This window comes from Mustelus asterias, chromosome 25, assembly GCF_964213995.1.
Source record: "Mustelus asterias chromosome 25, sMusAst1.hap1.1, whole genome shotgun sequence".
Taxonomy (NCBI): Eukaryota; Metazoa; Chordata; class Chondrichthyes; order Carcharhiniformes; family Triakidae; genus Mustelus; species Mustelus asterias.
The window spans coordinates 17,640,409-17,653,549 of NC_135825.1; the positions used below are offsets into that span (position 1 = coordinate 17,640,409).

Genomic DNA, 13,141 nt, shown 5'->3' on the forward strand with positions numbered 1-13,141 from the left:
GAATGGCCTGTTCCTGTTTCCAGCAGTGATGGTTTACATTTGATGGCTGGTGTTATGGAGAACCTGGATCTAATTTCAGAAATGAAAGCATTTAAATTCAAGCAGGGATATGGAAAGAGGGCAGGTAACAATGACTTGACCTTGCTCGTGTGGAGAGTAAATGCCAGCATGGATTGCTTGGGCCGAATGGTCTCACCCCATGTTGCAACTTTGGTATGTTTCCTTCTAAACAGTCAATATAACACAGAATTGGATATTCACAGCCAACAGTCTCTGCACTGAAGGAGAATTCTTTGCACAGAGCATTTGGCAGAGGAAGCATTACAGAAATGCCAATCTTATAATTTTTAAAGAAAATACAAGATAATTAGTTCTGCAAATTATTTTATTTTTTAGTTTTAATCATTATCTTTACTGGAAAGAGAATTCTTTGAGCCAGCACTGTGATGGTTCTTGTACATTTGTTCTGACAAGTGATGAAATTTTCAATGATTAAACTGATGGTCATTAGAGCTTCATTGCTGTAAATCAGCGACGGGCTGGGAAAAAAATAGAGTTTGTTAGCGTTCAGGAGCAAAAAAATTAAAATTAAGCCTCTGGCATGAAATTAGAAAAAGCAATATTCCCACCCAAAGGCAACGGACCTTTGGTCCATCCTAACATTCTTCATCTTATTCTCAGGAAAATCCCACCCAATGTCTTTCATTCCACCACCAGCGCTTTTGACTCTGATGTCAGAAGGTGTGGGGTCATAGTCACAGAGCAGAGACTTGACTACAAAATGGAAGCTGACACTCGAGTGCAGTGCTGAGGGAGTCCGACACTGCCCCAGGTGACAGCTTTCAGATAAGACACAAAACAGAGGCGTTGCTTGCCTCGACTGGAAGTCAAAGATCTCGTGGCACTATTTTGCTCCCCAGAGCTTTGGTCAGTATTTATTCCTCAATCAACATCACTGAAAATAAGGCAGATTGTCGGGCCATTATCACATTTCTGTTTATGGGATCTTGCTGTGTCCTAATTGACTGCACGGTGACCACATTTCAAATGTACTTCCTTGTCTATAAAACCCTTTGGGATAAAATGAGGATTATGGAAGGCGCTATATAATCCTCTTTTGCTGGACAGTCGGGAGCTAAAGAACACAAATTTTAAGCAATTGACAAAAAAGAACAAGGCAAGATGAGGAAAGATGCCTTTATGCTGTACATGGTTACAGTTTGGAGTATGCTACCTGTTAAAAGCAATGGAGGAAGATTCAATTGTGGATTTCAAAAGGCAATTGGAAGCAGCTGAAGGGGGAAGGAAACCAGCAGGATTAAGTGGAAAGGATGAGGAAAGGTCAGTTTGCAACACACTAACGTGGGCTCAACCAGCTTCCTACTGTGCTGGAACCATCACTCTCAGGCGGGCAGAAGGCAAACTGGTTGGGCCTTGGTCTTTTTTTGTCTCACAATTCTTATATCCCCATGAGAGTTGACAGCATTTGAATTTCGAAGTGAACCCAAACCCACAGCAACCAGCCAACATTGTTAGTTATATGAGTGGAGTCCATGTACCTGTTTTATTTCAAGGCCAGTTGCAGCATTTGCAGGAAGTGTCATAGACTAGTGCAGAACCACAATGTTCCAGGTAGGTCCTTCCATGAGCACATTCATAGTAGGCGTTCTTATTCTTTAGGTCAGGATACATACCATCGGCTTTGCCAGTACAGAATTGAGCATTACCAGGAGGTGTCTTAACCGCAGGAGGAGCAGCAGTGGTTTTAGCTTCGGTGGTCTTTGGTACAAATGGTGCGGTAGTGACTTCAGGAGGATTTGTCTTATCCCCATGAGGGCCAGCAGTGGTGGCGACACCAGGTCCACATTCTGGAAGGAAGTAAGTGTCATTAATCGACAATTTGGTTAAAAAATGATGTGCATTGATATAGTGGGGGGCAATTTTCTGGCTTTTCCCGCCAGTGGGATCTTCTACCCGGTGGCGGTGGGGAGTTGGAGGGTGGATTCAATGGGAAACCCCATTGAGCATGGCGGGACCAGAAGATCCCACCATTGGCTAATGGCAGGCCGCCTCCCGCAGCCAAGAAACATTCCACGGGGGTGCACAGAACCCCTCCTCAGTTAAAAAAGTAATTGGGGCTAACTTCAATTCCACACCAACAGCTCTGAGTTCAGAGGTTGAGGTTGTACTATATTTCAATACTAGTATTGTTGGACTGCTTCCAATGAGCGGTGGGGGTTCCCCCATCACATATTTGGTGATAGCCTGCCACCTCCACCCCCCAGGTACAATGTCCTGAAGAACGGAGGTTCTGGGCCATCTTTGCCTCTGCATTGTTCTGTTACCTATGGTTTGGGGTGTTTGTTGGTGCTAACTATCCACATTAATATTCTTCAAGTTAGGTATTCAGAAGCAAATCACACTGAATGGATGATTTGTTAGCCTCATTTAGCAAAAATAATGGCACTTCGTATCGAATTTCTATTAAGCAGCAGCAAGCGCTTGGTTAAGGTTATTCGCCCCAAAGAATTACGTTTGTTAATGTCAAGACGATCGTGTAGTTGACTGATGAGAGGATATTTTCCCTGGTGGCAGAAAGTGCCACTGAAATCATCCAGAGAAAGGGTCCACATCATTGCTCCTCCAATTTGGCTTTGCTTCAGCCACTTGATCTGGAATCCAATATCAGAAGGAAAAATAAAATCACCATATTAGCCATATATGACAGTAAAGCACTGTAAGACTCTTAAAGTATACAGCAATTATGTAAAGCAGACCTTGTCGTCAAAGCTTTGAGGATCATCGTATCCAACCCAAACATTTCCTTTGTAGGCATAAGGAACCATCTGTGAAGCATCCCACTTTTTGGTAGCGCCTTTCAGGAAGAGACAGATCTGTCAAAAGAAAGAGACATTAGGATGTGACCATTGTATTGTCGTTGAAAATTATTACTGGTTTGAAGTAATTTAAGTGCAGTTAGGATCTATTTAAATTCATTAGTTCTTGCTAGGTTTCCTTAGTTCTTCTGGGTTTTTCTTACATAATGCACACAAAACTCTACGTTGAATCTAATGAATGATTTGTCTTTAAATGCTTGCGTAAAATTGAGGATATTGATTCAGGAACCAGTTACACAACTGTCAATTTTATCATGAGGTGTAAAATAGGCGGGTGAATTGATCTGCCTCATTTCGTCATGTCACCCAAAGTCAAAAATACCATCTACTACCGAAATTTAATCCAAATGGTTTGCTTCATTTAAAAAAAACAAGTTCTTGTCCATTAAATTGTCTACTATCCTTTCATCCACTTTGAGAAAGATGAAATATAATGAATGCCAATTAAGATTATGGGCAGGATTTTCTGGCCATGCTCGCCCGAAGACTGGAAAATCCCGCCCGAGGTCAATGGACCTTGGCATGGTCCGTCTGCCTCACCCGCTATGATTCCCGTAGCGGGCGGAACGGGAAAATTCTTCCCCACATATTCCCATGGGAAAATACACCATTTTCCAGGAACTTAGATATTCGATCTATTCGCATTTGATATTCGGCCTATAAGTGGCACCATATGTACCTCAAAGTAACCCAGGAAACCAGATTGCTGTGTATAATGCCCAGCTGGTCCACCGCCACTTGCTGGGGCACCGGGAGTTGTTCTGGATGTGCTCAGTCTGAATGTGTGACCATAGCCGGCGAAACCAGCGTTCAGTTTCTCTGCAGGAGCGCCCTGTTGCTTCCAGTATTTGATGGTTCCGGCCTGTGGAGAGATTGGTAATGTTAATGTATAGACTGCAAGCAATTCACTCAGTTGTAAAATTGAAGTTAGTACTGCTTTAAAAGTGAAATAAATAATATTCATGAATACGAACCATGTTAAATAAATGGTTATTTCCGTAGGTATTAGGGAGAGCATAAAGAGGACTGTTTTCTCCAACAAAGTGATTCCATGGACCATAGAAATCGTATGTCATCACATTGAAGAAATCTAGAGTTCTGTAAGGAGGAAGTAACATTGTTATCTTACATATAAAATATGTATAGTTTTTAGCTTTATTTGCTGTTTTCACATTCTCCAATACTCTAAAACTCAATTTATGTTTCACTTCCTTTTAGCTTGTTTTATGCCTTATTCTTTGCAGCAATGCTACAATCACACACTATGGCCGGTAGTTTAGCGGCACGCCCGCACCTAATTCCGGGGGCGGGTGAGGCTTGGAGAATGGCATTCTCCGTTGGCCTCGGACAGGATCGTATGAACCTTGGAAGGACGTGCCGGTAAAATTCTGCCCAAAGGGTGGGATTTTCTGGCCTTGCTTGCCCCAAAACTGGAAAATCCCACCCACGGTCAACGGATCTTTCCATGGTCTGCCCCTCTCTCGCTCCGATTCCCGTGGCGGGCGGGACGGTAAAATTCCAGCCTATGGGTCATGGCCCATCATCCCGATTATTATGGAATAATTCGACAAGGATAGCCTTGATAACATTAATTCTGGACAAACATGCTGCTTTGTGGCATCAAGCAGGATTCTCCGGCCGTGCTAGCCTGAAAACCAAAGGTTCCTGCCCAACTTCAATGAACCTTTACATGGTCCGCCCCTCCCGTCCGCTAGAATTCCAGTGGCAGGTGGGTTGGGAGATTCCTGGCCATAATTTCAGAGCTCACAAAGGAAGGAAAATAGCATGCAGATGTTCCTGAATCGCCCAATAATATTTTCTGAACACTTCAAGATCATTTACAAATTTTAATCTCAGCATTGAATGAAATGGCACAAACTACTATCAAGTAGCTATATCTCTGCTTAACTCTGGACTTGATGCAACTTCCTAATTGTCTACCATAACTTCAGCAGTAGATCAGTGAATGTGACACTTAGCATTTTCTGTCAATCTTCTGTTGAAGTTACAGCAGAAGATCAGGGAACATGGGCAGAAAGTCCACACCATTACCTTCGACAAAATAATGAATGATATGGCCGATAAATTTTAGTTTTAATGAGCAAAATACTTTTAGGAATAAATAACAGAAAATTTATATAACAGGAAATAGTCTCTGCTGATAAGGATTAGAGAGAAAAGAAAATTGAGAGCAACCACTGATCATACCCACAAAATATCTGGTCAATGTGAATGATAGAGCAAATCTATTAGGAGAATTCATCTCAAGGCACTATGATGTAAGCCAGGGAAAACAATGATGAAATTGCACAGATGAATTGTGAAGCCAATTCAGGAGAAAGACAGAAGGTTTCGTTATCCTATCATAATTGGGATATAGATAAAATAGAAATGGCTTAAGGAGGAGCAGTCCAACAGATTTTTGATTGTAAGTATCGTTGTCAAGGCCAGCATTTATTTCCTATCCCTAACTGCCATTGCGATGGTGAAATTCCAGATCTTCAGCATGGCCTGAAGATATTATTTTCACAGAGAAATGGTTGAGATGAGACATGTGCAGGTTTTCAAAGTAATGGAAAGAGTAAATATGATGATAGAAAATCTATTATTTAGCTCAGACAATGCTAGAGGAAACAAACACATTCATGAGCCTTGTAAATTCGAGCAAAGAAAAATGGTGACTATGTGTAATGAGCTAATTGAAGATGGCTGATTTTGAGTGAGTTGATCTTCTTGATGTTGGTGCTATAAGAAGGAAGGCAACACTCACTTTCCCAGCTTTGGAACCTCATAGGCGGTTCGAATATTGGATACTCCGGCTGCCACTGCAGCTGAAAGTAACAGTCTTGGTTTCCCAATGCTTTTCCCTTCTGCTTCAAAGGCTGCCACCAATTCCTAAACATCAAAAAGAAATTGGAGTTAGCATAATTAACAGATTACACAAAATGGAAATGGCACGATGGCACTGTGGTTAGCACTGCTGCCTCACAACGCCAGGGACCCGGGTTCAATTCTGACCTCAGGTGACTGCGTGGAGTTTGCTCATTCTCCCTGTGTCTGCGTGGGTTTCCTCTGGGCGCTCCGGTTTCCTCCCACACTCCAAAGATGAGCAGGTTAGGTGGATTAGCTATGCTAAGTTGCCCCTTAGTGTCAGGGGGATTAGCAGGGTTAATATGTAGGGTTAGAGGGATAGGGCCTGGGTGGGATTGCTATCAGTGCAGGCTCGATGGGCTGAATGGCCTCCTTTTGTACTGTAAGGATTCTATGAAAGTCTGGCCAAAGAGTTCTTTGTTTTAAATATATATCTACAGCGAAACATAGCATGCTAACGAACCGGGCACAAGGGAGGTTTAGAGTTTTAGCTGGGTTCAAACAGAGGACAGATTAACAGCAGTTCAAGGATTTTTTTTAAATCACTGTAGAACAGGGGAGAAAAATCCACTGAAGTTTCTGTTCCTGAGAAATATCCAGTGATTATCACTATTAAATGTCTATATAAAGACATCAGCTGAGGATGAATACACTTTAGACATGTTCCACAATGCTCTACAAAAGGTTGGCATGCACTGTTTAGATAACAATGGTGCTGGGAGAACAGGGTACCCCAGAGTGTGTCAGTGCCTTCAAGAGTGGAGGTGAAGAAATTGAGGGTAAATGTAATTGCCCTTTGAAATATAAACTCTTTAGCTAACTAATTAAAAGAAAGAAAAACACTTAATTATAATGATTTCAATGAACTATGATTGGAATCTCATCAAATGGAGGATTGACTCAAAGGTTATTCATGTTCCCATGTTTCTAATCCACAACAAGATATATATCACTTTAACATTAAGATTTATTTGTGGCACGTTCTTCTAAGATCACTGATATCTCCAAATTTGCTTTTCACATTCACACAAGGACATGTCACTGACACTAACACGGTCATGTGCTTCCTTTACTTACATGATGCAACACTTTTCTACAAATGACAAGCAAATTAACCTGTGGGTAGAATTCAATTTCTGACAATTTTTAAACTGAGTAATGTGCCAGTTAGGTTCCTACCTGTGTTAAGACGGTAAAGAGATGCTTATCTTTATATGGGCTACCCCTTGCCCCAGGATACTCCCAGTCAATGTCCAAACCATCGAATCCATATTTGCGCAGGAAGGTAATTGCAGATTTTATGAATATTTGACGAGTTCCGGGTGTGGCAACCATAGCGCTGAATCTATAGAGAAAGTTAACACAAAATCAATATTGATAGGAAAACTGACAGTGAAACAAGTGTGAAACTGTTCTCTTTGGGCTTCCAACACACATTGGTGACTCTTGCCAACATATGTTTGGAAGCAAGACAATATTTGTTAGTGAACTAGTCTTACTGAATGAAATTTTTTTAAAAAATGCTTCACTAAACCAACAATCTTTCAATCTTACTTTCGGCTTCCAAAGTTCCAGCCTCCAACAGAGAGCATTGTTTTAAGGTTTCCATTCCTGTTGTGAATAAAACAAATAGCTGAATTAGAAATAAAATAGTTGAGGGAATAAAACACATTCAATACAGTTAGAATAATGACTCCAACATATCACAGTCCTAATCTTTATAAGAGCACGCTCTTCAATACTGCAAATAATTAAGGTTCAGTATCTCAGTCCAATTGGCAGAATAATAGGTACATTCTGAACAGAATCTATAAGAATGTGACTGGGCCCTAATTTATGTGCAAGTATGAAATGCTCTCTGCAGCAATTTACTATTCTTCACTGAGTTATTCAATGGGTGTGTGTCTCTGCCTCATGTGAAGCAGAGCTCAGTGAATATCTTCTTCGTCCCCTTAAGACAAGACTGATTGGGGTTACATAGCCTGCTTGTCCTTTAAAGTCATAGAACCATAGAAAGGTTACCGTATAGAAATAAGCCATTTAGCCTCTGAAAAAATGAACTAGCCATTCATTTTATTCTGACTTTCCAGCACTTCATCTTAACCTTGTAGGCTACAGCAATTCAGATGCCAATTCAGGTACCTTTTAAATTTCGCAACCACCCACTTAGGTAGAGAATTATGGACAGCCACCATCCTCAGGGTGGGTGAGAAAGCTTTTCCTGATGTCCCCTCTAATCTTTTTACCAATCACCTTAAGTCTATGTCCCCTGGCACTTGACCCCTCAACCACCTATAGAACTCTTGGATCCCTGCAGTGCAGAAGGAGCCTACTTGACCCATCGAGTCTGCACTGACTCTCTGAAAGAGCACTGCCCTATCACCATAACCCCATTAATTTACCAAGTCAAATACACATAACCTACATATCTTTGGACACTAAGCTTCAATTTAGCATGGCCAATCCCTCTAACCTGCACAACTTTGGACTGTGGGAGGAAACCCAAGCATCCAGAGGAGACCCACGCAGACATGGGGAGAATGCGCGAACTCCACACAGTCACCCAAGGCCAAAATCGAACCCGGGTCATTGGCACTGTGGCAGCAGTGCTAACCACTGTGCCACTGTGCACCATGAACTGGGAGAAATAAGTCTTTCCTGTCTACCCCATCATTATCATTGTTATTATAACTTACATTGTCTTCATAGAATCATAGAATCCTACAGTGCAGATACATAGAATCATAGAAACCCTACTGTGCAGAAGGAGGCCATTCGGCCTATCGAGTCTGCACCGACAATAATTCCACCTAGGCCCTATCCCCGTAACCGCCCATATTTACCCGCTAATCCCTCTAACCTATGCATCTCGGGACACTATGGGCAATTTAGCATGGCCAATGCACCTAACCCACACATCTTTGGACTGTGGGAGGAAACCGGAGCACCCGGAGGAAACCCACGCAGACACAGGGAGAATGTGCAAACTCCACACAGACAGTGACCTAAGTTGGGATTCGAACCCAGGTCCCTGGAGCTGTGAGGCAGCAGTGCTAGCCACTGTGCCACTGTGCTGCCCTGGTGGGAGGAAGAGGCCATTTGGCCCATTGAGTCTGCACCAACCACAATCCCACCCAGGCTCTATCCCCATAACCCCATACATTTACCCTAGCTAGTCCTCCTGACACTCAGGAGCAATTTAGCATGTCCAATCAACCTAATCCGTACATCTTTGAATTGTGGGAGGAAACCAGAGCACCCAGAGGAAACCCACACAGACACAGGGAGAATGTGCAAACTCCATACAGACAGTGACTCAAGCCGGGAATCGAACCCGGGTCCCTGGCTCTGTGAGGCAGCAGTGCTAACCACTGTGCCACTGTGCCGCCCGTCTTAGAATGAGAATTAAGACAGGAACCTAAAGAAACAAGTAAGAAGTAAAATATGGGAATTTAAGTGCAGAGAAATTCTTCTTTTCTAGTAAACTAAATAATGTCTAGTTGATTAAAACTTCGTTGAATTCAGGAGTTTGTTACCGGCATCCAGTACCTGGATTTAAGGGCGTTAAACTGTTTGTACATAGTCACATCATTCCATTCAAAGGTGCTAACTTCATTGTTCTTCATGACAGCAAAAGCATAGATCAGGTGAGTACACATGCAAGGGGGGATGTTCTCTGGAGTGTACTTCGCCGCACCTGGTCTGTACTGAGCCCAGTTTGCAAAATAACAGACCAGTCTGTAGGCAGAGCCTGTCCGTGAGATAAAATGGAAATCAGGGACAGTGCTTAAACTCATCACATTCAATTGTAAAAAAGCTTGAAATTATGCAGAGACTTACCCAGTTCCAGGCACGCCAACAAGACCACCACTGTAATAAAGCATATAGGAGAAGTGTTAAGAGTTATGAGAAAATAAGGTCTGAAATTGCAGAGGTTCACAACAGTATTTTAGCTCTAGTGTTTTAAGTTTGAGTTCTGGTAAGTTAGCTCAATGAAACAATGCAGGGGTCCTGAGCTGTTTTGATGAGGTGTTCAGTGCATTAATGTATCATTGACATTCTTATGAATACACTTGCCACGGTTATACAGATGACTGAATTTGTTGACTGCTATTTGCTGGACAAATATCACATGTGGCCTCTGTATTCTTACATCTTCATGCAACAATGTGATGACATTCCATCGATGGAATTCATTGGAGACCTATTGATTTAGAAAGTTTTTTTAATGAAATAATACTATTGCGCAGATGGAACAAAGTTCTGCCGTCTGAAACATAGAAACATAGAAACCCTACAGTACAGAAAGAGGCCATTCGGCCCATCGAGTCTGCACCGACCACAAACCCACCCAGGCCCTACCCCCATATCCCTACATATTTCACCCACTAATCCCTCTAACCTATGCATCCCAGGACACTAAGGGCAATTTTTAGCATGGCCAATCAACCTAACCCGCACATCTTTGGACTGTGGAAGGAAACCGGAGCACCCGGAGGAAACCCACGCAGACACGAGGAGAATGTGCAAACTCCACACAGACAGTGACCCAAGCCAGGAATCGAACCCAGGTCCCTGGAGCTGTGAAGCAGCAGTGCTAACCACTGTGCTACCGTGCCGCCCAAATTCAAATGTTATCAACACGTACAGCGTTTCAATGAACGTCGAGGTGAGAAATGGCAGGAATACATAGGATAAGAAAATAACTGCATGGAGTGATGAAAGAACAATTGGTCCACTGGCCTGAATTTTTTGGGTTGACCTGCCTTCCCCTACAAATGTATTGAATCGCTGGGGTGAAGCTTTCAAGAGGATTTCTCCCTAAACTTGGCAATAATCAAACAAAAACTCTTGAAACATTGATCTAACAGAGCAACCAGATCTTAATGCAATGGAAGCAATTGTCAGACAAAATATTGAAACTGAGCCACGCAAGGAGATGTTCAGACAAGTGAGGAAAATTTTGGTCAAACAGGTAGGATTTAACTTTAGTGCTGAGGAAGAAATGAGAGGCTGTGCGATGCAGATGTTTAGGGACAGAAATAAAAGAGAGAAACTCAAAACAGGAGCAGGCCATTTGGCCCTTCTAGTCATTATCATAGAATCCCTCCAGTGCAGAAGGAAGCCATTCATCCCATTGACCGACCACAATCCCACTCAGGCCCTATTCCCATAACCCCACATATTTACCCTGCTAATCCCCCTGGCACCAATGTCAATTTAGCATGGCCAATCAACCTAATCCACACATCTTTGGACTGTGGGAGGAAACCGGAGCACCCGGTGGAAACCCACACAGACACAGGGAAAACACGCAGACTCCACACAGACAATGACCCAAGCCGGGTATCGAACCTGGGTCCCTGGCGCTGTGAGGCAGCAGTGCTAACCACTGTGTCACTGTGCCTCCGCCATTATGATCATGGCTGATCATCAAAATTAATACCCTGGTCCCCATATCCTCCATATCCCTTTGGCCCCAAGAGCTGTATTTAATTTCTTCTTGAAATCACCACATCTGGCCTCAACTACTTTCTGTGGTGGTGAGTTCCACACATTCACCACTCTCTGGGCGAAGAAACGTCTCCTCACCTGAGTTCTGAAAGGTTTACCCCTAATCCACAAACTATAACCCCAGATCATGGACATAATGGTGCTATGGCTAGTGGCAGAATATTCCAGGCCTCCTGTGGCTGTGGAGGTATTTGGGCAGATGGGGAAAAGCATGGTCAAACAGATAGGATTGAAGCAGCTTCCTGAGGAAGGAGAGAATGGGAGAGCGATGGAGAGGCTGAGGGCAGATTTCCACAGCTTAAGACCTGAGCATCTAAAGGCACAGACATAATGTTGCTGTGACTAAAAGCCGGAATGCAAAAGGCCAGATTTGGAGGAGGGTGGAGATCTTGGAGGCTTGCAGAGCTCGAGCATGCCACAGTCGTGGGAAAGGGCAAGGCCTTTGGAATGATTTGAGTAAAAAGATGGGAATTTATAATTGGCTGTTGCCAGATGGAGGGCCAAAATAGGATCAGTAAGCACAGGTGTGATGGGTGAACAGGACTTGGTTTGAGTTTGGATATGGACAGTTTTAGATGAACTCTAGTTTATGTAAGAACTTTGGAAAAATCAAATCCACAAGTAGAAAAGACATGTATGAGGGTTTCAGAGCAGATGAATGACCTGAGTTGTATAACAGAGTTGTATAACAGAGTTGTATAACAGAGCATTGTCCCATTTCATGGAAATATGAAATGAGAGACAATGAAATATTACTGACAAATTTGTCTACAAGGACTCTGCTATCTCAAAAGACAATACTTTGGGTTAATTAAATAGAAATTAAATCACAAATGACTGCAGGTTGCAGAAATCATTTTATCTAGTCACTATTTAAAGCTTTTAGTATGTATAGAATCCACACGTCTTCTGTGGTGTATGACGGAGTCAGATTATAGGATGTTTGTCATAAGGAGCATAGCACAGTGGCAAGGGGCCATGGTGGCAGAGTGGTTAGCACTGCTGCCTCACAGGGCAAAGACCCAGGTTCAATTCCGGCCTTGGATAACTGGTTGTGTGGCATTCACACATTCTCCCTGTGTCTGTGTTGGTTCCTCTGGGTGCTCCAGTTTCCTCCCATAGTGCAAGTTAGGTGGATTGGCCATGCTAAATTGTCCCTTGGTGTCCCAAAATGTGTAGGTTAGGGCGATTAATGGGTAAATACTTGGGGTTACGTGGATAGGGTCTGGGTGGGATGCTCCATTGGAGAGTCAGTGCAGACTTGAAGGGCCAAATGGCCTGCTTCTGCACTGTAGAATTTCTATGAATGTGTAAAATAAAATTTGCTGTTACAATCAAAAGCAAAAAACAAGTGGTAACATTTCTTCAGTAATCCCTCAGCAGGTAACATGCAGTAATAAATGGACTCACCAAGCTAGGTTTGACCTGAATAAGTATAAGTCTCTCAACATTAAACTGTGACAAAATGAGCATGTAAGTAAGGCCAAAACCTTCAACAAGAATTGATTTAATTACAAAGAAACTGGGAAGGAGTCTTCACCTTGTTCTATTCCCAATTTAATTCCTGAATAAAATCCTAAAGCATAAAATATATTCGCATGAAAAAGCAAACTCACCGGTCGCAAGTAGAAGCTTTGCCATCTTGCAGCTAGTGTATTGCTGGTCCCCTGCTTTGCCTTAATATACTGAACTTATCATTTTTTATCGATAACTTTGTGTGCTAAGTGCTGCATATCTCTGGCAAAAATAACCCAGACTTACGTTTGATATTTCAAATGAAAGATAAGCACATTTTGGTGTTTACCTTTATAATTGTATTGTGAGCCTTATGACGAACAACACCTTTGGTTCCAGCTAGA

At 42.6% G+C, this 13,141-nt stretch overlaps 1 protein-coding gene across 1 annotated transcript; it reads right to left on the bottom strand.

The window, feature by feature from the left end:
* Nucleotides 1-1,569: 1,569 nt before the first annotated feature.
* LOC144511720 (acidic mammalian chitinase-like) lies at nucleotides 1,570-12,923 on the bottom strand. The gene is made up of 12 exons (XM_078241944.1): nucleotides 12,899-12,923; nucleotides 9,609-9,638; nucleotides 9,318-9,519; nucleotides 7,323-7,379; nucleotides 6,948-7,113; nucleotides 5,668-5,792; nucleotides 3,872-3,995; nucleotides 3,577-3,759; nucleotides 2,778-2,894; nucleotides 2,534-2,672; nucleotides 1,857-1,868; nucleotides 1,570-1,769 (listed from the first exon to the last, which is right to left on the bottom strand). The coding sequence occupies exons 1-12, from the start codon at nucleotides 12,921-12,923 to the stop codon at nucleotides 1,570-1,572; spliced, it is 1,380 nt and encodes a 459-aa protein (XP_078098070.1).
* Between the last annotated feature and the right edge of the window lie 218 nt (nucleotides 12,924-13,141).

Coding starts and splice junctions, on each gene's coding strand:
- LOC144511720 (XM_078241944.1), bottom strand. CDS start 12,923: ATGGCAAAGCTTCTACTTGCGACCG. Junction 2,895..3,576: donor GTTTCCTGGGTTACTTTGAG/GTACATATGGTG, acceptor TTCTTTTGACAG/ATCTGTCTCTTCCTGAAAGG. Junction 2,673..2,777: donor CTCAAAGCTTTGACGACAAG/GTCTGCTTTACA, acceptor ATTGGATTCCAG/ATCAAGTGGCTGAAGCAAAG.